The 27,498-nt window shown below is 40.2% G+C and overlaps 1 protein-coding gene across 1 annotated transcript; it reads left to right on the top strand.

Moving 5' to 3' along the window:
• Positions 1-2,739: 2,739 nt before the first annotated feature.
• Positions 2,740-25,753, top strand: LOC307126863 (uncharacterized protein). The gene is made up of 3 exons (XM_079817658.1): positions 2,740-3,005; positions 10,024-10,243; positions 23,475-25,753. Exons 2-3 carry the CDS (start codon positions 10,084-10,086, stop codon positions 24,626-24,628), a joined length of 1,314 nt encoding a protein of 437 aa, XP_079673784.1. The 5' UTR covers positions 2,740-3,005; positions 10,024-10,083; the 3' UTR covers positions 24,629-25,753.
• The last annotated feature ends 1,745 nt before the right edge of the window (positions 25,754-27,498 follow it).

Raw genomic sequence — 27,498 nt, 5'->3', positions numbered from 1 at the left:
TGTGTAAAACATGCAGTTACTATAGTGATTCTGCGCGTATAGTGCGCGTCATAGGAATTTAACGAGGCTTCGAGGCAGAATTTTTGCCTCGAGGAATTTTTGTAATCGAGTTAATCGAGTAACTCGATGAATCGTTTCAGCCCTAAGCTTCAGTGAATGTTTGAACCTTTTATAATAGTTTTGTTTGAGTCCCTCAATTGTCCTCAGTGTGAAAAGATGGATCTTAAAATCATACAGTCCCTGCTGGAGAGGGTTCAAATATGCAAAAGATGCTGGAAAACTGAAGAATATGAAGGACCTGGGGGATTTTTCTGAAGAACATTGGGCAGTTTAACTGCTTAGGACAAGCAAGAGACTTGTGAACAACCATCACACACACACACACACACACACACACACACACACACACACACACACACACACACACACACACACACACACACACACACACACACACACACACACACACACTCTGTTACCAGGAATACCCATTATTGTATGACTAATCATATTTAGATCTACATTAATTACATTGGAAGTTTCCTGAACAAACACAGTGGTTATTATATATGAGTATGCTTTCATAAATGTGATTGATTTGTTGTTTTTCTTTTATGGTTTATTGATGCGTACCATCTTTTTTAATGTATCAATTGCACTGACTTTTGCTACATTTCCTTTGAGAAATTCAAACCAAAATGCTCAAATTCCACTAGTATAATAGTGGAAAGTTAGATGAACTTTGAGTTTGATTTCCGAGTCTTGGTTACACTGAATATTTTGCTAATACTCCTCATGAAAAGGGGGACTTAAAATCAACAATGATTTGTTTTGTTATAATGCATTTTATTTCAATGTTCCCAGAAACAATGTACGAGCTTGTGGAATCTTCTTTTTATTCTCAAACCCTGACCACTTTATTAAGTATATCGATTTAAGGGCTTATTGCCAGAGACTATTTTGATATGACCACATCAGACTTCTGACCAATGAAAAATGCCATGTATGCTTTTGTTCTTTGTTGTGCTTAATCACAGAATACCTGCAGCAAAAGTTCGCTCCTGTGTCCTGCCTCAAAAAGAGTGACTGTTCTTGAGGTGTGAAGTATTCAATGGACGTTTTGCATATCAATGATGAAGTTCTCATGCAGGGCTACAAGGACAACAAAGGCTGAAAACTGATCAGCTGCTTTTGCAACAAGTCTGGACGAGAAATCTGAAGAATAACATCTACACACAACAGAAAGCATATCTTTGTGGACAATGCCACCTTTGGACTCAATGGTTGTGGCCAATGGTGCCAAACGGGGAACTGTAAGGTGGAAAATAATCAAAGATATTTGAAATGGGACAAAATCATCTGCTTTGCTGTTAACTGCCATCGTCGTGATCAAGATATTGAAATTGACTCAACCCCTTCCCCCTTAACGCCATCAGAAGGGCCAGGTTGAGTTAGAAAGACAAAAGAATGACTGGCCGGCTGGCCAAATGGTTAACACCTTTGATACAATGGGGGAAGTTTTGTCTGATTGGTTACTTTCAAATGTCTCACGGTTTGGTCTGATTGGTCCGTTTTACAAGAGTCAGATTTGAATTTGGTGACTTCAGGGAAGAGGATAAAAGAGAATTGCATCTGTAGCTCGCGCTCTTTGGATTCTCTGGCTTTCTCTGGAGAGAGCTGTTCTTTAGCTCTCTCCCTCTTTCTCTCTCTCTCTCTCTCTTTCTCTCTCTCTCTCTCTCTCTCTCTCTCTCTCTCTCTCTTTCTCTCTCTATCTCACAGGTAACATTCTAGGCAGAGGCCTACAGAGCATAATTAATGGTTTATGTTTACATCTATTTGAAACTATTTAGAGTGTAACCATAACTAGAATTTGTGTTTCCTTTTAGAAGAGATTTATGTCCATGATGTAATTGACATTTTACATTTACTTGATTGTTAATAAATTGTTACATTTTGATCCTTTCTGAATTAATCTGTAATTATTAACTATCTCCAATGTGGAACGGTATAATTGCAACAAAGGGTTAAAACGGAATGATTAAATGTATGATTAACTATCAAATATAGATGACCAAACAATCGGTTGAGATTCTCTTCTAAATGCGATAACTATGATAAATGGAGTCAGATAAAGAGACACTGAACGCGTGCGGCCTTCACCGCGGTTCACTACCGATCCTTGGAGCGAATTCATGCGGTCTTACAACAACAACAACATTTTTTTTACCATCGGAAAATCATAAGTAAGCACAGGTGCGCCCTGAGTGATCCTCATCATCTAGGTAAAATATATTTCTAAGAAATGTGTTCTTTTATTTATGATTGCCCATACACTTAATTTATTAACATTTAATGATATTATGGTTGCATGTTTAATTCATGTTTATGCTGTTAATATGCACATATTCGCTTGCTAGCTCATTTTTGAATCTTGTATGCTATACTCTCCGCTCGATGACTTGTAGTGACGATAGCATAGTGGTAAAGTAAAGGGTTGAAAATGTTGACGCAAATCGACCGGAGGTTCGAATCCGCCGTTGGCTGAACTCGTTCTACTCCCACATCGCATCACATCGGAAAGGCATTTCTTTTCAATAAAAATGAAGAAAATATTCAAAAAGTGGAAATAAAACGTCTAACGTGTGTTGAATGATAAAGTGTTAGGGGTAGGTGAACAGACATGCCCTTTTTCAGTTTCAGCACATGCCCCTCAAAAGGTCTGTGCACGGCCCTGCCTTCAGTGATTACAGCAGTAAATCAGGAGAAGGAAGTGGAGGAAATGCTGTCTGGTTTGAAAACACACTGCTGATAAGGAGCATCAAATAGTAAATATATATATAGTGTATATATAAGAATTTGGGCAAATGCAGTGACAGGAGAGCTGAGTGCTGACGTCTCTCATGTCTCTTCCTGAAAAGCAGTTTCACTTCCTTTACAGAAGTCAAAGAAATTTCAGTTCAACACGACAGTTCAGAAGAGACAAAGTAAAGATCTACAAATCTGAGGTGAGTGTTTCATCTTTCTTTAGTTGTTTCGTGTGTGTGTGTGTGTGTGTGTGTGTGTGTGTGTGTGTGTGTGTGTGTGTGTGTGTGTGTGTGTGTGTGTGTGTGTGTGTGTGTGTGTGTGTGTGTGTGTGTCATTGGGGACTTTAATGCAGTTGTGAATTAATTCTGATGATTTTATTTAAACTTCCTCATCTCATATTGAACAGAAGATCAAGTGTGTCTTGTATTGGCACACAATACATTCTGCACATGTGAAAGATGCTGTTTTCCGTGGTAGTAAAGTACAAAGCCTTGTTTACATAATGAACAATAGTTTAGCAACCGAACGTTAATGGTGAATATGAGATCTGGATTCTTGCTGAATGAGAGAGATGAGCCCAATGTTTAATTTTTTGCTTGAAATAAATTAATTTTGGCCTGACGTGTTGTTTATAACGAATGCCACTAAGATTAAAATTATTTAATATAAATACAAATGTATGTAGTTGTTTGCAGTTATGAGGTTAACGGGTGTTTTTGGAGTAAGATCAGTTTCTCTCATGAGATTACTTCCTCTTCTTGGCCGGTGTTGTGTAATATTCAGTTCTTGTGAAAAACTGTTCCAGTGGGTGGAGTACACATGAATATTCATGATATTTCCCTTGTTGTGGGCGTGGCAAACGAATGGAACTGAAAATATTAGTGCACGCCAGTGATGCGCGGGTTGATCCAAAATGAGCGGGTGCCCGCGGCCACCCGCGGTTACCCGCGGTTACGAGTCATCCAAAAATATTTTTAATGATATTCGGGTCACGGTCGGTCGGATCGTCAATAAATCCTTATTTACATTTTGAATGTTGAGCGTTATTAACTTTTGAATAAATGCTGACGCGGGACAAAATGCCCGATTTCCCAAAACGTTGAACTGAGCAATGCCATTGTACCATTTTAATAGGCTACTTTTAAACGCATTTAAAGTCAGTTTTATGTATTTTCTGAGAGGGGGCGGGATTTTTGTTGGGAAAGTCGGGGGAGAGACGCACACTTCGATTAGACTGGATAAACACATGCAGCATCTTAATTGTTAAGAAAATTAAACGAAATAAATGAATAAATCAAGCCTGTATTACATAACACTAGGCTATATCATACAGCATTCAGAAAAATAACAGTTTGCGCTCCTAAGGGCTTTCACACTTTTCCAAATGTTTTCCAAATGTGGGCTGATGAATTCTTCAAGCCGGGTCGAAACATAAACATCGCGTTCATCAATAATATGCATCTGGAGCTGAAATGGAAAATGATGGGCCGCCGCAAGAACTTCCTGCTCTCGCTGCTGCACCTCTGAGCACACCATGTCAGGGCCTGAAACATTTTCTCAATGGCCCAATGAGCTACGATGAGCATTTACTACTTTTAAAAAATGCGGGTCAGGAAGCGGGTCGGGTACAATATTTTCTTCTTTTTTTTTTGCGGTCCGAGTTGCGGGCGGGTTAGTTGAAAACGTCGGTCGGGTGCGGGTTGTTTATACATTGACCCGCGCATCACTGGTGCACGCTCCTCAAATCGCAACTCGTTTCATGGATTATTTTGAAAAGACTCTGAAGTTTCAATGTTAAGCATTAACTGCAACAGTTCACATTTTCAAAACAATGAATAGTTTGTGTAATATGATAAATCATCATATAAAGTCACTGTCTGTTTCAGACTGGATGTAAGAGCTGAAGTGTGTGTGATCTGGACATACATGGGGGCTGTTCTCTCGCATTGAGTGCCAAGGCCTTGTTTTAATAATTATTTATTACAAAACTGTAATCATTATAAAACTGTAAAAATAAAACAATCCAAAGAAAACACTAAAAGATGACATTTTATTTGTTTACATGTACATCATGTCACCATTAACCAACATTAGAGAACTGCGAACATGAAAGTGTTGTTAAATTATTGAAATATTAACTTTATTAATCTCAAGAGGACTTCAAGTAAATATTTTAGGTCAACAGAGTTTGGTTGACAAAACATTTAGTTACTAAAACTATATATTAATATAATATTGTTATTATTAGGGATGCACCGAATCCAGATTTTTGGGGTTCGGCCTAATACCGAATCCACTGGTTAAGATTCTGCCGAATCCGAAACCAAATACCGAATCCTTCTCCCATCCTCAGTCCATTATCACAATAAACACATTAATGAAGTAAATGATGTCCACAGCAGTGCAGGGATGCTCATATTGCAAAATATGCTATGCGGTATTATTATACAGCAGCAGTACAAGCTCCTGCCTGGTGGAAAGCAAATGAAAGGCTTTCACTTGTTTCTACGATCTCCTTTTCAGTGACTGTATTTACTTCTTTAATTTGATCTCTCAGGCTTAACAGTACCGTCATGCCGCCATCTTCTAGTTCTGTCATGTCTTCTTCGAGATGTTGAAGGATATGAGAGATCAAAGACATGCGAGATTTAGATTAAATATTCTCTTGATCTGCTATTTTCAGGAACTCACAAACACTAAGAAGCTTGTCTTTGGGTAGTGGGTTTAGCATGGCGATCACTTCAACTTGCATTTCCTCTAGCACTGTTGTTTCCATTTTGACAATAGAGTGGACCTTTTCACTGAGTTGGGGCTTACTTGAGACTGACTGAGCTTTGTGTTTCACCTGATGATCTCTGTGGCCTCAGGTTTCTGGTTCTTTGCCTCTGTCTTGCCTTTATTGCAGGAACTCAATCCACTCTTCACTGTTAAGCTGGGTTGTTTTAGGGGATGTACTGCATCAGGAAGTGTCGGCCAGGTATGTGACGACTGCCCTCCGAAGAGTAGATCCCAGCGGTGCCTCCAAAATGTTGTACCCCTGAAAAGGGAGAGAAGATTAATACACACAAAACTCGCGAAAAATACACAAAAAATTTCTCCACTGGAAGCTTTATGTAGAATGGCATCAAAATTAATCATTTGTATTAACAAAATTAAACATTTCTATTACAAATTAACTTCACTGACATCTTTCATATCAGTATTCAGCAGTTTTTACCATATACGTATATAATTACATGAGTACACTCTTATATAAAAGGCTATTGGAGACTCATGACACTATAAAGTACATACAGAAATACAATAAAGCATTTTAAAGCATTTAACGGTTACCTGAGACTCAATTCTTTAAATCTTACTCTTTTTAGTCATCTATGCATATTAACTCTCTGGCAAATCAGTTTTAAGCATGTAAATGTACAATTCCAGCTAGATGTTTTAGCCTAACATTCTCAAGTCACTTTTACTCTACACATCTTTGAAACAAGTCGACAAATCAGTACTATATAAACAGGATTACACATGAAATACACAAATTGAACATACACGATCTTCGCGCCATTATATAGGCCTAACGCTATTCCCAACGCGCACAAAATGGAGTCCTGAGCTCGTGCATTTCTAAACTACACATTTTAAACATTTCGGACATACAATCACTATAATAATCGCGTTTCTATACTCTCAAACATATTATTAATCTTATTAAAGTATTTTAAACTAATAATCACACTTAATACCTGAAAAGGGGGAGAATATTAATACACACAAAACTCGCGCAGTTTCTCCACTGGAAGCTTTATGTAGAATGGAAAAAACCCGCAAGCTCTCCCCCTAGTGTTGACGCAGACCCGAACAATCGATCGTCCAATTTATCGTGCCCATAAACTGATCACAGATTAACTCAGTATAACTATAAAGTAACATATTTATATTTTATAGACTTTTCTACATATTGTAAATAGTGAATATATTGATATATTCTTGTATATAATTACATATTACCGTGTACACAGACTTATGCATTTAAATGTACATGTTCATTTTCAATCTGTCACGCTACCACCCCCATGCTTCACAGTAGGGATGGTGTTCTTGGGATGGTACTCATCATTCTTCATCCTCCAAACACGTTTAGTGGAATTATGACCAAAAAGTTCTATTTTGGTCTCATCTGACCACATGACTTTCTCCCATGACTCCTCTGGATCATCCAAATGGTCATTGGCAAACTTAAGACGGGCCTGGACATGTTGGTTTAAGCAGGGGAACCTTCCGTGCCATGCATGATTTCAAACCATGACGTCTTAGTGTATTACCAACATTAACCTTGGAAACGGTGGTCCCAGCTCTTTTCAGGTCATTGACCAGCTCCTCTCGTGTAGTTCTGGGCTGATTTCTCACCTTTCTTAGGATCATTGAGACCCCACGAGGTGAGATCTTGCATGGAGCCCCAGTCCGAGGGAGATTGACAGTCATGTTTAGCTTCTTCCATTTTCTAATGATTGCTCCAACAGTGGACCTTTTTTCACCAAGCTGCTTGGCAATTTCCCCGTAGCCCTTTCCAGCCTTGTGGAGGTGTAATTTTGTCTCTAGTGTCTTTGGACAGCTCTTTGGTCTTGGCCATGTTAGTAGTTGGATTCTTACTGATTGTATGGGGTGGACAGGTGTCTTTATGCAGCTAACGACCTCAAACAGGTGCATCTAATTTAGGATAATAAATGGAGTGGAGGTGGACATTTTAAAGGCAGACTAACAGGTCTTTGAGGGTCAGAATTCTAGCTGATAGACAGGTGTTCAAATACTTATTTGCAGCTGAATCATACAAATAAATAGTTAAAAAATCATACATTGTGATTTCTGGATTTTTTTTTTTTTAGATTATGTCTCTCACAGTGGACATGCACCTACGATGACAATTTTAGACCCCTCCATGATTTCCAAGTGGGAGAACTTGCAAAATAGCAGGGTGTTCAAATATTTATTTTCCTCACTGTATATATATATATAAAATATTACTTCACTGAGCTGCCAAATTAAAACATTTACATATACCTTCTCGCTTCATGTTTTGTCGCATAAAAGTATAAATAGATTTTTTTTCAAGTAATTTAACGCAAAAGCAAAAGCGTGCATGGTTTGGTGTGGCAGAATGCGCACAAAGTGTGATCCCTTCGTAATTCCTAAAAAGCTATCCTCTCAGTTGATCGTGATCCGCGGGAGTGCAGGTCCCGTGGGAGTCCCACAGGAGTGCAGGTTTCTAGACCAGGGCTTGGATCTTACCAGGGTCTGGGGAGACTAGGGATGGGTATCGTTAAGGTTTTAACGGTATTACTACTCTAACCGATACTGCTTATCAATTCGGTACTTTAACAGTATTCTTATCGCTTATTTTATATATATATATTTTTTTACAAACAAAAAAAACAAATTAAGAACATAATTAACATTACTTCATAATCTGAAAAGTAAAATATCTAAAATATCAATGTTTGAGCAAAACAAATATAAAACATATATTGATAAATGGACCAGTGTGCAGGCATTTTTTTTGTTTTATATGCATAAGATACAATATAAGAACAATGAAACAAAGTGCAAACAAATGTTAAATAAATACACTATAAAACAAAGACACAAATTAACAAAATAAACAACAGTACTTTAATTTCAGGAAGGTCTACTAACATTAAGTAATACGGCCTATAAAGTAATGAAATCTAAAATAATGCTCCATAGTTTTCATTGTAGAATTGATAGAGCTGTGCATATTTTCTCTTTGCCTTTTGTTGTTTGATTCACATGAATGGCTCAATCGTCAGCAGGTTTATTAGACGCAGCCCCTTTAAGACCGAATGCAGCTCTAATAATATCATTTTCTCCCATTTCTATTTACCCATTTAAGACATAAATTGTGTTTAAGTGACTACTCTCTACAATCCATATTCTATTTGTTGTGTATTTAATTGTTTAGACGCGCACACAAAGTCTAATGTATGATGTGCAAGTTGGTCTGTTTCACAGCGCACACACACACACAAGCCGCCTTGAAGTTGGAAACAGCGTCTCTTCCGTGGATTATTGTGCATATAGTAGCTCTTTGTATGACCAAACATGTCCTGCATTTTAGCAACAGTAGACACTGCCTTTTACAACAATCACTGATTCTGACGTTGAGTTTAGGGCGAAATGACAGCTCGCTGCTGTGAAGGGAAGGAAGTTGCGCTCGACGGAACACGGCTAGTTTATAATAGATTTACCTCATATCATTGTTTAGTTTAGTTCTGTTTAGTTCTCTTGGCCATCGTCACTCATTAAACTGGGATTGTTGTGTTGTGCTCGCCGAAGATCGACCTCTCTCTCTCTCTCTCTCTCTCTCTCTCTCTCTCTCTCGAATTGCGAAAAGCAAAAATGCATCACGGAAAAATTGTTTAATATTATCTCATATAGAAATGGCTGGCAGATATAGAATTTGCAAGATAAGGTCTATATATCAATAATAAATATTAAGTGTATTTTCTTAATTTCTCCAGTACCGATAGCGTCAGAGCTTATCGATACTGCGGTCTTTCATAATTTAGCACCAGGGCTCATTTAATACCGGGTTTCGGTACCCATCCCTTGGGGAGACTGGTGGCTGAAGTAGCTCCATGTCTGGGCTGTTGTAGGAGCATTGACCAAGGAAAGTGTTGGGGGGAACAGGCCTACTTTTCTTTATGAAAACTCTCTATGGGTCTATTTCTTTTCATTGTTCGTCGTGCTGATGCTGATAGCCTTAACTGATTCTCCGCTGCTCAGGGCTCAATTTCAATTCACACAGCACGGAGCAGTGTAGGTCTACAGGAATATCTGGACCACAGCCAATCAGAGGCAAAGACCCGCCCCATCTCTGTCTCTGATTGGTTTAGACCACGATATGATCCAATCATAAGTGAGAGTTCTGTCAAAGGAGAACAAACGCTGCGGCTTCGTTCGTGGAGAGGCAGCGGATGAGAGGCTATTAGGGGCAGAGGTGCGACCTGGGAAAATGTTTAGTTGCACCATTACAAATGTTGGTTGCACTCTAGAGCCCTGTATGTATATAGTGTCTGTATAATTTATGTTCATTATTAGTTTTTAGTGCTAGTTTTGAGGTTAACTGAGACTGCGCTGATACTGAACTAGAGCTGATTGAGACTCACTCTTTTTCTTTCTGTTAATTATTCTCATCTTAAACAGGACAAACACAGGAAAAACCCCTGGAGAAGTGACTGAGATCCATGTGACACTACTATAAAAATGCTGTTTATTAAAGAGGAGAATGGAGACCTGAAGATTGAAAATGTATTCAGTTTGAAACATGAAGAAACTGAGGAACAAACAGAGAAAGAGGAGAGAGAAGACGTGAAGATTGAAGAAACATTGAGAGTGAAAGATGAAGAAACTGAGGAACAAACAGGTTGGTTTCATTCTCAAAGCTGAACTCACTCATTTGATCATTATTAAAATCTCCAGCTCTATAGAAATGAAGGATATTTTTGAAGAATGTCTTGTGAATGTCCTCAATCCTGCTGGTTGAAGTAAACTTGGCATTGGTCAAGTCTACACGCTTGCAGATCCTTTCATTATAACGAGCAAATCCAGTGGTGTAGTCTACGTGATACGCAGGTATACGCCGTATACCCACTAGGAAAGGCCAAGGATTTCCGTATACCCACTTAAAAAAGCGTGAGGATACGTAACAACATCGTTTTGTGACAGAACTTTCATTCATAAATTCACCCCGTCTGTGTTGCGAACTTAGACTGTGGTTGCGATTGCGAATCTCTAACGTTTTTGGACCATTGAGGCTTCCGTGGCCTGTGGGATCTTACGTCACCTACCAAGGAAAAGCACAGGTGCTTATCGGTCTTTCTTGGCGCAAGTTTGTAAAAAGATATGAAACGAAAGCAGACTCAAACTACACTCTTTGAGTGTTTTCGGAAGCCAGATGAGGAGAGAAATGAGAGCTCCTGGCCAGCCGTGTGGACTGAACCTCAGGCTAGGGAATTTAAAAACAGGCAAGTTAGGTAGATATCAGCACACATGCAAATCTGATATAAACAATTAACCCATGTGTGGCCAAATTTTTCTGAATGGTTTCATGCATATAAGTCATGTTAATAGTGTCCTTTGTGAACGTGTTCTGCATTTATTTTCCCCAAGTTTTAGTTTTTTTTTCTTGAAAATCGTATTTGAATGTGTGGCAACTATAGTTCCCGGTGGGCAAATATGTTGTATGCACCCCTTCAATGTCAAATTTGACTAGGAGGAGAAAATTTGGCATCTAACTCAAAATAACTGCTTTCAACAGATCAGTCTTTACACAAACAAATGTATTATGTATAAAAGTCAAAGAACATTCGATGCAAACTCAAAAAAAGCTGCATCTCTCTTATAATCTGTTGAATATGAAAATACAACAAATACATTTGTCTTAATGTGGTGGAACATAGTGCAGAACAAAGTAACTAACAGGGCATTGTGTATCAAAAAGTTAAATGAAAATAAATTAATATAATGATGAAAAAAGATACATCTATATAACATAAATAAATAAATAAATAGTCCCATAGTATTCAATGGCTGACTGTAGGTGATTTCATATAATGTAAATGTGAACTCATTACTTGTCTGAATTTACACATTATAATGGAATCATAAGCTACTAGTTAAAGAATTAGGGTCCTTGACCGATTAGAATGAAACGCATCCAAACTGGATGAAGGGTCCTCAATATTTTGGCCCTTATCATAAAATATTATATTTTTCCCTATCGAATAGGTCTACTGTACAGTAGAGATGTCAGTTAAAGGGGTAATGTTTTAGGTGGGATATTATGAAAGCATTCTTAAAGGTATAGTTCACCCAAAAATGAAAATTGTGTTATAATTTCCTCACCCTCAAGTTGTTCCAAAATTGTATGAGTTTCTTTTCCTGTTTAACACAAAAGATAATATTTTTAAAAATGTTGGTAATCAGACAGTTGGCAGCACCCATTGACTTTCATAGTCTATATTTTTTCTGATTACCAACATTTTTCAAAATATTATCTTTTGTGTTAAACAGGAAAAGAAACTCATACAGTTTTGGAACAACTTGAGGGTGAGGAAATTATAACACAATTTTCATTGTTGGGTGAACTGTACCTTTAAGAATGATGATACTATATGAATATGGTACCTGGAGCACAGGTTTTATCAGCTGACTGTCTTTTGTTGCTTTATAATAAATTGGAATGTTGATAACATATAAGCAGTCTTTAATAATGCTCTCAATTACATGTAGATGCATACTTTATGCATTAGTGAATGTGGTGGTGCCTATGGGGTGTCACTCTGGGATGGGTGCGTATGAGACGGGGGGGGGGGGGGGGGGGGATCACAGTATACTCACTACAAAAAACTAGACTACACCACTGAGCAAAGCTTATGCACAATACAGTCGCACAAGGGTTAATCACGTTGTGTGATTTCACTCGAACTGATTTGCTGTATTCAAAACATGAACGGTAATAGAATAGACTGCCAGCCAATGACATTGGCGTTTGTGCATTAATTCCGCCCATTATCGGAGAATCTGCATATCTTCGGCTTATTCTTAAAAGCTGAATAATTCAGCCACTGCGCAATACCCTCAAATTACAGCAAGATGGCGGGTGTTCATTTCATACTGTGTGTACAATGGTAGCTTATTTACAGTGAGGAGAACAAGTATTTGATACACTGCCGATTTTGCCTTACAAAGCATGTAGAGGTCTGTAATTGTTATCATTCTTCAACTGTGAGTGACGGAATCTAAAACAAAAATCCAGAAAATCACATTGTATGATTTTTAAATAATTAATTTGCATTTTATTGCATGACATGAGTATTTGATCACCTACCAACCAGTAAGAATTCCGGCTCTCACAGACCTGTTAGTTTTTCTTTAAGAAGCCCTCCTGTTCTCCACTCATCACCTGTATTAACTGCACCTGCTTGAACTGGTTACCTGTATAAAAGACACCTGTCCACACACTCAATCAAACAGACTCCAACCTCTCCACAATGGCCAGCTTGGTGAGAAGGCAACAACTGTTGGCGCAATTATTAGAAAATGGAAGAAGTTGAAGATGACGTCAATCTCCCTTGTTCTGGGACACCATGCATGATCTCACCTCGTGGGGCATCAATGATCATGAGGAAGGTGAGGGATCAGCCCAGAACTACACGGCAGGACCTGGTCAATGACCTGAAGAGAACTGGGACCACAGTCTCAAAGAAAACCATTAGTAACACACTACACCATCATGGATTAAAATCCTGCAGTGCACGCAAGGTCCCCCTGCTCAAGCCAGCGCATGTCCAGGCCCGTCTGAAGTTTGCCAATGACCATCTGGATGATCCAGAGGAGGAATAGGAGAAGGTCATGTGGTCTGATGAGACAAAAATACAGCTTTTTGGTCTAAACTCCACTGGGCATGTTTGGAGGAAGAAGAAGGATGAGTACAACCCCAAGAACACCATCCCAACCGTGAAGCATGGAGGTGGAAATATCATGCTTTGGGGATGCTTTTCTGCAAAGGGGACAGGACGACTGCACCGTATTGAGGGGAGGATGGATGGGGCCATGTATCGCGAGATCTTGGCCAACAACCTCCTTCCCTCAGTAAGAGAATTGAAGATGGGTCTTCCAGCATGACAACGACCCAAAACACACAGCCAGGGCAACTAAGGAGTGGCCCATAAGAAGCATCTCAAGGTCCTGGAGTGGCCTAGCCAGTCTCCAGACCTGAACCCAATAGAAAATCTTTGTAGGGAGCTGAAAGTCCGTATTGCCCAGAGACAGCCCCGAAACCTGAAGGATCTGGAGAAGGTCTGTATGGAGGAGTGGGTCAAAATCCCTGCTGCAGTGTGTGCAAACCTGCTCAAGAACTACAGGAAACGCATGATCACTGTAATTGCAAACAAAAGTTTCTGTACCAAAGTTCTGCTTTTCTGATGTATCAAATACTTCATGCAATAAAATGCAAATTAATTACTTAAAAATCATACAATGTGATTTTCTGTTTTTTTTTTGTTTTAGATTCCGTCACTCACAGTTGAAGAGTACCTTTGATAAAAATTACTGTAAGTGGGCAAACCTGCAAAATTGGCAGTGTATTAAATACTTGTTCTCCCCACTGTATGTCAAAATATGTCAAAAAACTGGTAAAGAAATGCTACATACCAGAGGTGGGGGACTTGAGTCACATGACTTAAGTTAGGACTTGAGACTTGCTTGATATCAATAAAACACTAGAATTAACTTTGACTTGAGACTTGACCCAGACTTGAGTTTAATTCCTCAAAATAACTTGTCTTTTGTTTAATAAATATCTGTTTTTGAACGCATCGCTGCCTTAGGGAACACGTGACGCAGCAGGCAAGCAGAGAGCTAACGTAAGAGCATTGACAGTCGTGACTGAACATGAAAGGCACTACACCAAGTATAATTGACTTGGGGTACCAGGATTGTGAATTCAAGTTTCCATGGTAATCAGTCGCTCACGGGTCATGGCACGCTCATGCTCACACTGTATCCATAATTATCATACAAAGAGATCATGATGAGTTCAAAGCGGTAAAAGACCTCTTCACTCTGTTGTTTTCAACACCTGTTCTGGGTGTGCTCCAGGACAACACATTTTGTTTTAAATACAACACAGAATATGTGTTGTGAAAATACACACGTGTTACAAAACACATTAATGGGTACTTTTTGTATACATCTAACACAATTGTGTGTAAAAAAAAATATTTTTTTACTATAAAAGATTATTGAAAAAGCTGGATCAGAATAAAATGTTAACTTATGAAATCACACCGAAGTATTAAATACTGTGCACATACTGTTCATTTAGCATTTTTTTCTGGTTCAGAACATTAATCATACAAAACACTTTAAATGACAACATGTATCAAATATTATACAACTCATATCTGTTAGGTACTGTAAAACTACTGTCTAATAGAACAATCTATTAATGAACTTCAAATAAGAAAGAATCACCACACACACATAGTTTGAAATTTGACAACAATATTTTGCAAGCACTTTGGACAGATATACATGCTCTGTTTCCCTTCCCATTTCTTGTTAAACATGTCTTTTTTCCCACCTGTCATCTTGGAAAATTCAATGTCCACCTGCAGTGCATAAAACAGAAACAATTAAATATTAATATTAACAAATTATGAACCAACCTTTGTGTAAAGTGCTCAGCAGCTTTGTTATTAAATATATTGCCATGGCTGGCATGTCTATGAAGACAGCCACGAGATAAACAATATAATAACACCATATTATAATGCCGTGATCATAAGAGTCATAATTTAATACAATGAGAAAATTTAAATGTTAAATGTATTCATCCCATGATCAATACAATTTTAAAAAGCCAGGTGGCACAAACGTGGTTTAACCTACCGCATAGGATTTGGTAACAGGACTATTACGAGTTCAAACTTAAGGTGCCATGCATATTAACCTTATATGCATGGCACCTTCATTTATTATTAAAAACAATTAGTTCCTAAACACCATTGCAAAAAGTGAGAGCTCGCTGGCCTATTGATGCTTAACCACAACACACTAAACATACTAAACATTCGGCTACGGAACATGGAAACGGCATAACAGCGGTTAACACAAACAAATGATGTTTCCTGGAAAATTAACACAAATCATTCACATGTTAGTGGAGAAATATTTACTATTTTACACGTTTAATTAAATTCACTCACCTTAGGCAGACCGACGCAGGGCTCATTGCAACATGACTAAATCCAACTGTTAAAGCTGCCACCGCCCGTGAAGTATTTGCAACAGAAAATATGCCTTTTAATATAGACATGTACTACTACATTAGATTAGATTCAACTTTATTGTCATTACACAAGTACAAGGCAACGAAATGCAGTACATGTGTTTTACACAGTAATTGTGTAAACAGTTGAATTACACATATACATAAACACAATACTTACACATCATGTGTCTGTGGTAACGCAAAATGTGTTATGAATCCTTTTACACATATTTTGTTCATTCATTTCAACACATTTTTAAGCGTGTACTGTTACAGACTTTTTCTTCATGCAAACTTACAACTAGTATCATTCCACATCAACCACCACATCAATTCTCATGCCAATTTAGATGATTTGTTTTTATTATTTCAACAAACATCATTTGGGGTCAAAAAGACCCAGATAGCTTACATAAATAGCATATTAAGCCAATTAAGCAAAGAAATTGAAGATTAAACATAGAATCATCAATTAGACAAACTTCAAAACAAAACTGGTATCACACTTGACATTCTGTCCCCCTCGCTTTTGAAATGATGGCTATGCCCCGGTTTGGACATGTTAAGAGTTGAAAAAAAATCAAGAATCCAAGGCACTCGATTATTGAAATAATATAAAAAGCCTGTCTTTCATCATGGCTTTAATAATTTAAAAACGGATGACAATTATCAATCACCTGCTCACACTCTACAGGACAAGCAGGAGAAAGAACATTCAAATAATACAAAGAGAACATATCTCACACAATATGCCTAATTCTCACAAAAATTTACTGACTTGAGACTTGCTTGTGATGTGCACATGTGCAGTGTTGGGAGTAACTCGTTACAAAAGTAATGCATTATAGTATTATTGCGATTAAACTGTGAAATGCACACACAGTTATGTCAGAAACACAGAACACAGTTCACATGAAAACAGTTGGTTATGTTTGTTCATGTATGCAGCTAGTACAGAAATCCTGTGTGTATATTAGATCTGTGTAGAGCTTAAATCGGGCTCAAAAAATCAAGCCCGATCCTACCCGAGCGCATGTTCGTTGTGTCTGAGCCCGGCCCGACAAATTAACTGTAATTATGAGCCCGAACCCAATTTAAACCCAACCATTTTTTAATATGTGGGCATTCTGAGAACAAGCCTGTAATGAGCGAAGCGGACGGGTGTGACGCTCAGCTCAATAATCCTCTCTATACAGGAGCACTCATGAACCATTCACTGGTAAAACCACACTCGCTCAAATCCCGCTCAGACATGACAGGCATCTGTACTAAAGGCCTATTGTTGTAGCCATTAAACAATGTATTTTGTTTAATAGTTATGTTTAAATATTATAATGTTATTTTAAAATTTCATCTGATAATGAAAAATGCAAAGATGCGAGTGGGTCAGAAATTATTTTGGTGGTTATTATATTTTGTTTAATATTAGGTTTTGTTTTGTATGAAGCCCTTCTTTAAAATGAATTTCATTTTGTATAAATTGTATCTTAATTTTAATGAAGGTTTCGTCAGCCAATTGCTTGGATTTAATAAATAACAAGCAAATAGAGTAATAGCTGGAGTGCGTCTCATAAATAAACGAAACTCAGCAGCTACTTGCCTCACAGACATGAGAAATATGTGTATAGAAAGCTTGAAATATCTACTTTTCTTTAACTTCTAGTTAGGAAAAGAAATAGACTAGTTAAGCAATGCACAGTGTTAACGCGAGCAGCTCATGACTGGCGTCTCAGAGCGTTTCTGAATGCTGCGCTTCATCACTGCGTGTGCTGTGAGTTTAACACGCATTTTTAGACTAATCCTGACTTGTGCAACATTGTAAACATTTGTTTCTTAGTTGTAGTATTACTTTGCTAAAAATATATATTATTTCTAATTATGGCATAGCTTTCTGCCCACCCAATTAGGCTAATAAAGTAATTATTAAAAACACACAAACGATCAAGGGCCCGACCCGACCTGAGGATAGTGCCGGGAAATCTCGGGTCAAGTTCGGGCTTGCGCTCGGGCAGGTAATCTAAACTCTAGATCTGTGTAACGTTACTAAAGTGAAAGCAGTGTAATGTACCTACTGCTAGTACCTCCTGCTATATCTGCTGTTAATACGAATCAAACAAAAGATAAACAGAAAATCACTCCTGACGTCTAGGATCTTCTAACTGCGTGATGGAAATTACGTTAATGACGCAGCTTCACATACTTCCGTAATTTATTTGCATTAAATTATTTTAACGCATTAAGGACTTTAAATTAACCCACAAACGCATGAGCATCACAACGGCATTGCTCTATTTTGTGCGAGTGTCTACATTTAAAATAACAAACTTGAGTAAACAACCCCTTGGTCAGTGGTTTGATCAGCGTAGCACTCAATAAATGGGTCAAGGAAAGTCACCTACAGGGCATTTAGGCCCAATATACAGGACGTCAGAGCTAATACAGGACAGTTGGCATTTCAGAGTGGACTTCATTGGCAGACAGATGGGAGAACGTGCTTAACTCTGCAAGACAGTGGACCTTCAAGACCAAAGCTGCCCACCCCTGCTCCCTAGGATAGGATAGGTTATATACAGTGGTGTAGTCTAGTTTTTTATAGTGAGTATACTGTGTTTTTTTGGCCCTCCCAGCCTCATACGCACCCATCCCAGAGCGACACCCCATAGGCACCACCAAATATATATATATATATATATATATATATATATATATATATATATATATATATATATATATATATATATATATATATATATATACATAATCGTGAAGGTCTCTAGAATCATCCAAACAAAACAATTCTTACAAGAGATCATTAGTTTTTTATATACTTAGTCAAAAGTCCAAGCGGCAACTATAGTTGCCGGTGGGCAAATTACTTGTAAGTACATATAATGGGGAAATGGTGTATACTGTGTTAACAGGTCAATAAATCAAGATTTTTGGTCTTGTTTAGTGCTTTTTGCTTTCATGATATCCCACCTAAAACATTACCCCTTTAACTGACATCTCTACTGTACAGTAGATTTAATTCGATAGGGAAAAATTTAATATTTTATGATATGTCTTGTTGTAAGGGCCAAAATATTGAGGACCCTTCATCCAGTTTGGAATGGTTGCGTTTCATTCTAATCGGTCAATGACCCTAATTCTTTAACTAGTAGCTTATGATTCCATTATAATGTGTAAATTCAGACAAGTAATGAGTTTACATTTACATTATATGAAATCGGTGCAAAGCGACTCGGGCAGCAGTCGAAGGCGGGGGCCTAGACGACCCGATCCCTGGACACGGAAACTGGCTCTTGGGACATGGAATGTCACCTCGCTGGCGGGGAAAGAGCCTGAGCTTGTGCGTGAGGTTGAGAGGTTCCGACTAGAGATAGTCGGAATCACCTCCACGCATGGCTTGGGCTCTGGAACCACACTTCTCGAGAGGGGATGGACTCTTTACCACTCTGGAGTTGCCCATGGTGAGAGGCGGCGGGCTGGAGTGGGTTTGCTTATAGCCCCCCAGCTCTGCTGCCATGTGTTGGAGTTTACCCCGGTGAACGAGAGGGTCGTTTCCCTGCGGCTTCGGCTCGGGGATAGGTCTCTCACTGTTGTGTGTGCCTACGGGCCGAACGGCAGTGCAGAGTACCCGACCTTCTTGGGGTCTCTGGGAGGGGTGCTGGAGAGTGCTCCGACTGGGGACTCCGTCGTTCTACTGGGGGACTTCAACGCCCACGTGGGCAATGACAGTGAAACCTGGAGGGGCGTGATTGGGAGGAACGGCCCCCCTGATCTGAACCCGAGTGGTGTTCAGTTATTGGACTTCTGGGTAACACTTTACAATAAGGTTCGTTAGTTAACATTAGTTAACTACATTAGTTAACATGAAGTAATAATGAACTGCACTTATAAAGCATTTATTTATCTTTGTTAATGTTAATTTCAACATTTACTAATGCATTATTAAAATCTTGTTAACATTAGTTAATGCACTGTGAACTAACATGAACAAACCATGAACAGCTGGATTTTTATTAACTAATGTTAACAAAGATGAACTAATGCTGAACAGAGGTGTTGTTCATGGTTAGTTCATGTTAGCTAATGCATTAACCAATGTTAACTAATACAAGCTTATTGTAAAGTGTTACCGACTTCTGTGCTAGTTACAGTTTGTCCATAACGAACACCATGTTCAAGCATAAGGGTGTCCATCAGTGCACATGGCACCAGGACACCCTAGGTCGTAGGTCAATGATCGACTTTGTGGTCGTTTCATCTGATCTGCGGCCGTATGTCTTGGACACTTGGGTGAAGAGAGGGGCGGAGCTGTCAACTGATCACCACCTGGTGGTGAGTTGGATCCGATGGCGGGGGAGGAAGCTGAACAGACCCGGTAGACCCAAGCGTACTGTGAGGGTCTGCTGGGAACGTTTGGCCGAGTCTCCTGTCAGAGAGATCTTCAACTCCTTCCTCCGGCAGAGCTTCGACCGGATCCCGAGGGAGGCTGGAGATATTGAGTCCGAGTGGACCATGTTCTCCACCTCCATTGTCAAAGCGGCTGCTCGGAGCTGTGGACGCAAGGTCTCCGGTGCCTGTCGAGGCGGCAATCCCCGAACCCGGTGGTGGACACCGGAAGTAAGGGATGCCGTCAAGCTGAAGAAGGAGTCCTATCGGGCCTGGCTGGCTTGTGGGACTCCTGAGGCAGCTGACAGGTACCGACAGGCTAAACGGACTGCAGCCCGGGTGGTCGTGGAGGCAAAAACTCGGGCCTGGGAGGAGTTCGGTGAGGCCATGGAAAAAGACTATCGGCTGGCCTCGAAGAGATTCTGGCAAACCGTCCGGCGCCTCAGGAGGGGGAAGCAGTGCCCTACCAACGCTGTTTACAGTGGCGATGGGCGGCTGTTGACCTCGACTGGGGATGTTGTCGGACGGTGGAAGGAATACTTCGAGGATCTCCTCAATCCCGCCGTCACGTCTTCCATTGAGGAAGCAGAGGCTGGGGGCTCAGAGGAGGACTCGTCCATCACCCGGGCTGAAGTCACCGAGGTGGTCAAGAAACTCCTCGGTGGCAAGGCACCGGGGGTGGATGAGATCCGCCCTGAGTACCTCAAGTCTCTGGATGTTGTGGGGCTGTCTTGGCTGACACGCCTCTGCAGCATCGCGTGGCGGTCGGGGACAGTGCCTCTGGGATGGCAGACCGGGGTGGTGGTCCCTCTTTTTAAGAAGGGGGACCGGAGGGTGTGTTCCAACTATAGGGGGATCACAGTTCTCAGCCTCCCCGGGAAAGTCTATGCCAGGGTACTGGAGAGGAGAATCCGGCCGATAGTGGAACCTCGGATTCAGGAGGAACAGTGTGGTTTTCGTCCTGGTCGCGGAACACTGGACCAGCTCTATACCCTCTACAGGGTGCTGGAGGGTTCATGGGAGTTTGCCCAACCAGTCCACATTTGTTTTGTGGATTTGGAGAAGGCATTCGACTGTGTCCCTCGCGGCGTCCTGTGGAGGGTGCTCTGGGAGTATGGGGTCTGGGGTCCTTTGCTGAGGGCTGTCCGGTCCCTGTATGACCGAAGCAGGAGTTTGGTCCGCATTGCCGGCAGTAAGTCAGACTTGTTCCCGGTGCATGTTGGACTCCGGCTGGGCTGCCCTTTGTCGCCGGTTCTGTTCATAATTTTTATGGACAGAATTTCTAGGCGCAGCCAAGGGCCGGAGGGTGTCAGGTTTGGGGACCACACGGTTTCGTCTCTGCTCTTTGCAGATGACGTTGTCGTGTTGGCCCCTTCTAACCAGGACCTTCAGCATGTACTGGGACGGTTTGCAGCCGAGTGTGAAGCGGCTGGGATGGGGATCAGCACCTCCAAATCCGAGGCCATGGTCCTCAGTCGGAAAAGGGTGGCTTGCCCACTCCAGGTTGGTGGAGAGTTCCTGCCCCAAGTGGAGGAGTTTAAGTATCTAGGGGTCTTGTTCACGAGTGAGGGGAGGATGGAACGGGAGATTGACAGACGGATCGGTGCAGCTTCTGCAGTAATGCGGTCGATGTACCGGTCTGTCGTGGTGAAGAAAGAGCTAAGCCGTAAGGCGAAGCTCTCGATTTACCGGTCAATCTACGTTCCTACTCTCACCTATGGTCATGAGCTTTGGGTCATGACCGAAAGGACAAGATCCCGGATACAGGCGGGCGAAATGAGCTTTCTCCGCAGGGTGGCTGGGCGCTCCCTTAGAGATAGGGTGAGAAGCTCAGTCACTCGGGAGGAACTCGGAGTAGAGCCGCTGCTCCTCCACATCGAGAGGGGACAGCTGAGGTGGCTCGGGCATCTGTTCCGGATGCCTCCTGAACGCCTTCCCGGGAAGGTGTTTCGGGCATGTCCAACCGGGAGGAGGCCCCGGGGAAGACCGAGGACACGCTGGAGGGATTATGTCTCCCGGCTGGCCTTGGAACGCCTCGGCGTCCCCCCGGAAGAGCTAGAGGAAGTGTCTAGGGAGAGGGAAGTCTGGGCATCTCTGCTTCGACGGCTGCCCCCGCGACCCGGCCCCGGATAAGCGGAAGAAGATGGATGGATGGATTATATGAAATCAACTACTACAGTCAGCCATTGAATACTATGGGACTATTTATTTATTTTTGTTTGTTATATAGATGTATTTTTTTCGTCATTATATGAATTTATTTTCATTTAACTTTTTGATACACAATGCCCTGTTAGTTACTTTGTTCTGCACTATGTTCCACCACATTAAGAAAAATGTATTTGTTGTTTGTTGTATTTTCATATTCAACAGATTATAAGAGAGATGCAGCTTTTTTTGAGTTTGCATCGAATGTTCTTCGACTTTTATACATAATACATTTGTTTGTGTAAAGACTGATCTGTTGAAAGCAGTTATTTTGAGTTAGATGCCAAATTTTCTCCTCCTAGTCAAATTTGACATTGAAGGGGTGCATACAACATATTTGCCCACCGGGAACTATAGTTGCCACACATTCAAATACGATTTTCAAGAAAAAAAACTAAAACTTGGGGAAAATAAATGCAGAACACGTTCACATAGGACACTATTAACATGACTTGTATGCATGAAACCATTCAGAAAAATTTGGCCACACATGGGTTAATTGTTTATATCAGATTTGCATGTGTGCTGATATCTCCCTAACTTAGTGTCCCTCCACTCTAACCAAGGATGCCTGTTTTTAAATTCCCTAGCCTGAGTTTCAGTCCACACGGCTGGCCAGGAGCTCTCATTTCTCTCATCGTCTGAAATAAAAATTGTATTCTGTTTACCACACACACACACACACACACACACACACACACACACACACACACACACACACACACACACACACACACACACACACACACTATCTCCCCTCTTCTGCTGCTGTAGCTTTAGGGGCAGGCTTCCGAAAACACTCGAAGAGTGTAGTTTGAGTCTGCTTTCGTTTAATATCTTTTTACAAACTTGCGCCAAGAAAGACCGATAAGCACCTGTGCTTTTCCTTTTTCCTTGGAAGGTGACGTCAGATCCCACAGGCCACGGAAGCCCCAATGGTCCAAAAACGTTAGAGATTCGCAATCGCAACCACAGTCTAAGTTCGCAACACAGACGGGGTGAATTTATGAATGAAAGTTCTGTCACAAAACGATGTTGTTACATATCCTCACGCTTTTTTAAGTGGGTATACGGAAATCCTTGGCCTTTCCTAGTGGGTATACGGCGTATACCTGCGTATCACGTAGACTACACCACTGGTTATATATCATATTACCCTATACCCTGCTATTGATGCTTAAATGTCTAAACTGTTTTATGTATGTTTTTGCCCTAGATCTCATGGCATTGAAAGAGGCAAGTCATGAACTTAAACATCATGACTTTATGACTGGAGAAAGATCAACACAGGCTAAAAAGACTTTCTCACAAAAAAGAGCTCAAAAGACAGGAGCTAAAAGTTATTTCACCTGTCAACAGTGTGGATTGAGTTACAGGAGTAAAGGAACCCTTAACAACCACATGAGAATTCACACTGGAGAGAAGCCTTACACCTGCCAACAGTGTGGAAAGAGTTTCACTCAGAAAGGAACCCTTAACATCCACATGAGAATTCACACTGGAGAGAAGCCGTTCACCTGCAAACAGTGTGGAAAGAGTTACAGAGATAAAGGAAACCTTAACATCCACATGAGAATTCACACTGGAGAGAAGCCGTACACCTGCCAACAGTGTGGAAAGAGTTACAGAGATAAAGGAACCCTTAAAATACACATGAGAATTCACACTGGAGAGAAGCCGTACACCTGCCAACAGTGTGGAAAGAGTTACAGAGATAAAGGAAACCTTAACATCCACATGAGAATTCACACTGGAGAGAAGCCGTACACCTGCCAACAGTGTGGAATGAGTTGCAGGAGTAAAGGACACCTTAAAGTCCACATGAGAGTTCACACTGGAGAGAAGCCTTACACCTGCCAACAGTGTGGAAAGAGTTACAGAGATAAAGGAAACCTTAACGTCCACATGAGAATTCACACTGGAGAGAAGCCGTACACCTTACAACAGTGTAGAAAGAGTTGCAGGAGTAAAGGACACCTTAACAGGCACATGATAGTTCACACTGGAGAGAAGCCGTTCACCTGCCAAACTTGTGGAAGGAGCTTCAGTGAAAAAGGAACACTTAAAGGCCACATGAGAATTCACACTGGAGAGAAGCCGTACACCTGCCAACAGTGTGGAAAGAGTTGGAAGAGTAAAGGAAACCTTAAAGTCCACATGAGAGTTCACACTGGAGAGAAGCCTTACACCTGCCAAACTTGTGGAAAGAGCTTCAGTGAAAAAGGAAAACTTAATGTCCACATGAGAATTCACACTGGAGAGAAGCCTTACACTTGCCCTCAGTGTGGAAAGAGTTTCACACATAAAGGAAACCTTAACGTCCACATGAGAAATAAAGGAGAAATAAAGGAGATCTCAAAGTCCACATGAGAATTCACACTGGAGAGAAGCCATTCATTTGTTATCATTGTGGAAAGGGTTTCAGATTTAAAGATAATCTTAAAGGGATTCCCTGGTGTTAAGTCTTGTATGGCTTAATATAACATAAATGATGTATCTTACTGAAAAATGTAGTAAAAAAAAAAAACATTTTACAAAACCCCAAGATAATTAAAAAGTCTATTACATATTTGGACAATGGGCGATGCCATTTTGCTTAATCAAGAGAACCACTGATTGTTTGTTTCTTCCTTTATATTTTCTAATGTTTGTATTTGGTCTCTGAGTGGTGACTGAGGGTCTGTCCTAGGGATGTGTGATGTGTCACTAAACGCTTGATTTCAGAACATGTTGTCGTGTGTTTGGAATTTGGAGGCATCACACATCCCTAACCTGATAGGAGTGCAGTAACAGTGCTTGCTCACTTAGCCCGGTTTCCAGAGATGAAATATGGTTTGGTCTTTCATTTCATTTTTATGTTATTTCACTTTATATTTCCTTTTACTAAAACCCTAAAGAATTGTATGAATATTGCCTGTACTATTGTCTGTACTTCTCACTGAGAGAAAGCACATGCTATGTTTTGGAAAACTTTTTATTGTCAGTACCAGAGCTCACCTACTCCAACCTTGGAGAGACTGTGTATGTGTGTATGTGCGCAGTATTCCATGTAACAGATCAGTATTGGAGGTGGATTATGGGCATCCTAAGAGATGGGTTGACTTGTTGTTCTGGGCAAGCTGGCACCTGCTCCAGACCTGGAAGGTCACGACGTGCCTGATTCCGGGGTGAAAGCGTCAACAAGTGATATATATATGTACATGTGAATCTGATTAACCCCTAGGAGTCTGAGCTGTTTTGGGGCCCTTTAGAAGTTTTGACATGCTCTGACATTTGTGTTTTTTTCAGTTGCTTATAAACACATTTATGGCAAAAGTGTAATTACACTGTATTCGTCACAAACTGGGCTGCAATAATATGTGAGTAACATGTATGTACATGCTTGTATTTTGAGAGAATAATGTTTATGCATGTTTTCTGAAAAAAAACATTTTTTTGTTTTAAAATTAAGGCTTAAAAATTAAGCCACAAAACAAACAATAGATATGTGTTCACAAGATTTTGGACTAATGGGTGTATTTGCCTAGAGTTTTTGCTTCAAACTGATGTGAGAATCATTTAGCCGCCACATTCACATACAACAATATATTAATTTACATTTGGTAAAATACTTTTCCTTTACGGAGACAGTATGCAAGGAGGCGTGAACGACTCATAAATAATGCTCTGAATCACCTGAGATAACAAAAGAACGCATAATGACCTGCATAATGAATGAGCTTCAGGTATGTGACTGAGAAAGCAACAGGACAAAGGAAATATATTCAACAACGGCCTATTATATTTTAAATGATCAAAAGATTTGACTACACTGCAAAAAATGCTCTTCTTATTTAGTTTTTTTTTTCTTGTTTCCAATAAAGATTCATTTACTAGATAAGTAAAAATTTAAGTAGGAAAAAATCAAAATGAAGTGAGTTTTTGCTTCACCCTCTCAAGTCGGTGGTCCCGATCAGCTCGCTTTTTTTATTATCACTGCCAAAGAGACTCAAATAACTTTTTTTTGAGCTTTTTGCAAAATAAAGAAAACAAACTTGATGCGCGATCTGCAGCCTCTCTCTCAAAGACGTTCGTTCAGATAGTCTTCAGAAAATGACCTCTAGCTTAGTGAATACTTGTCTCACAAACATGAGACATATTTCTAAAGAAATGCTGAAATGTCAGGTTTTAAACACTGTAAAAAAAATCAAAAACAAATATTCTGTGTTTATGTAATCTGGTTGAAAGCAGAGAGATGTTAGTCGTTCCTGAGCGGCTCATTATACACTAATGCGCCCACGGAGAGCACGTTCTATTCATAGTTTTCACGTGTCCTCACACGCTTATAGGAACGCCCACCTGGAGGGCAAAACAAGGCTCTCCTCCATTGCCCGCCAGTCATTTTTACCAGGTTTGTAGTCAGTATTAATGCGGTAAGACAGTGATATTAAAATACCAAATTCAATATACACCTTATTGATGTAGCATACTTTGTACAGGAAAGCAGACGGACACAGAATATTAGTGCAACACAAGGTTTCTCGTTAGGTGTTTTCCCCATTGAAACCCATTATAAAGAAAACACCTTGTGTTCATATTCTTGCCTCATCTACTCGCCTGTATATATTATGCCTCATCAAAAAGGTGTAAACTGAATTTGATCTTTTAATATCACTGTTTTAGTACATTACGGCACTTTAAGGGTGGGTTGCAATAAGGATTCTTTAGCCTGTCGTCAGTTCACCTCCGCCTGCGGCTTGATCCGCTCTATAACGGTTTAACTGCGTGTTAATCTGTGTTTAAAATGAAGTGGTGCAACGACTCGATTTAAAATAAAACCCATATCAACAAATCCTTTAAACTTTGCTTAATTTAATCCTTATTGCTGCAGCTCACCCTGTAGTGTTTTTCACGTTAAGCGTTTTAAAAACGTCCCGCTGTTTTCAGTGATTGAAATACTGCAGCAGGTGCTGTACATGGATCATAAGTGCCCAAAACGTGCATCTTGTTCAGATATTTTTGTTTTAAGATGGAGATTTGACAGGCTTGTGCTGTAGTTCTATGGAGTTCTATGGCGGTTTTGCCCTCCAAGGCTCCGCGACAGTCACGTGACTGAAAACTATGAATTGAGATTCAAATACTGAGACTCCGGAGGCGACGCTCACACATCACATCATCTCAAACTAACACATCAAGCACTGCATTCCTACTTCAACTACATCTTTTTGAGACGCGTTTAATAATCCTTGAATAATTCTCCA

The sequence above is a fragment of the Gobio gobio genome (genome assembly GCF_949357685.1).
Source record: "Gobio gobio genome assembly, chromosome: 5".
Taxonomy (NCBI): domain Eukaryota; kingdom Metazoa; phylum Chordata; class Actinopteri; order Cypriniformes; family Gobionidae; genus Gobio; species Gobio gobio.
The sequence above is the reverse complement of the archived record's forward strand: the minus strand, read 5'-3'. Positions and strand labels throughout refer to the sequence as shown.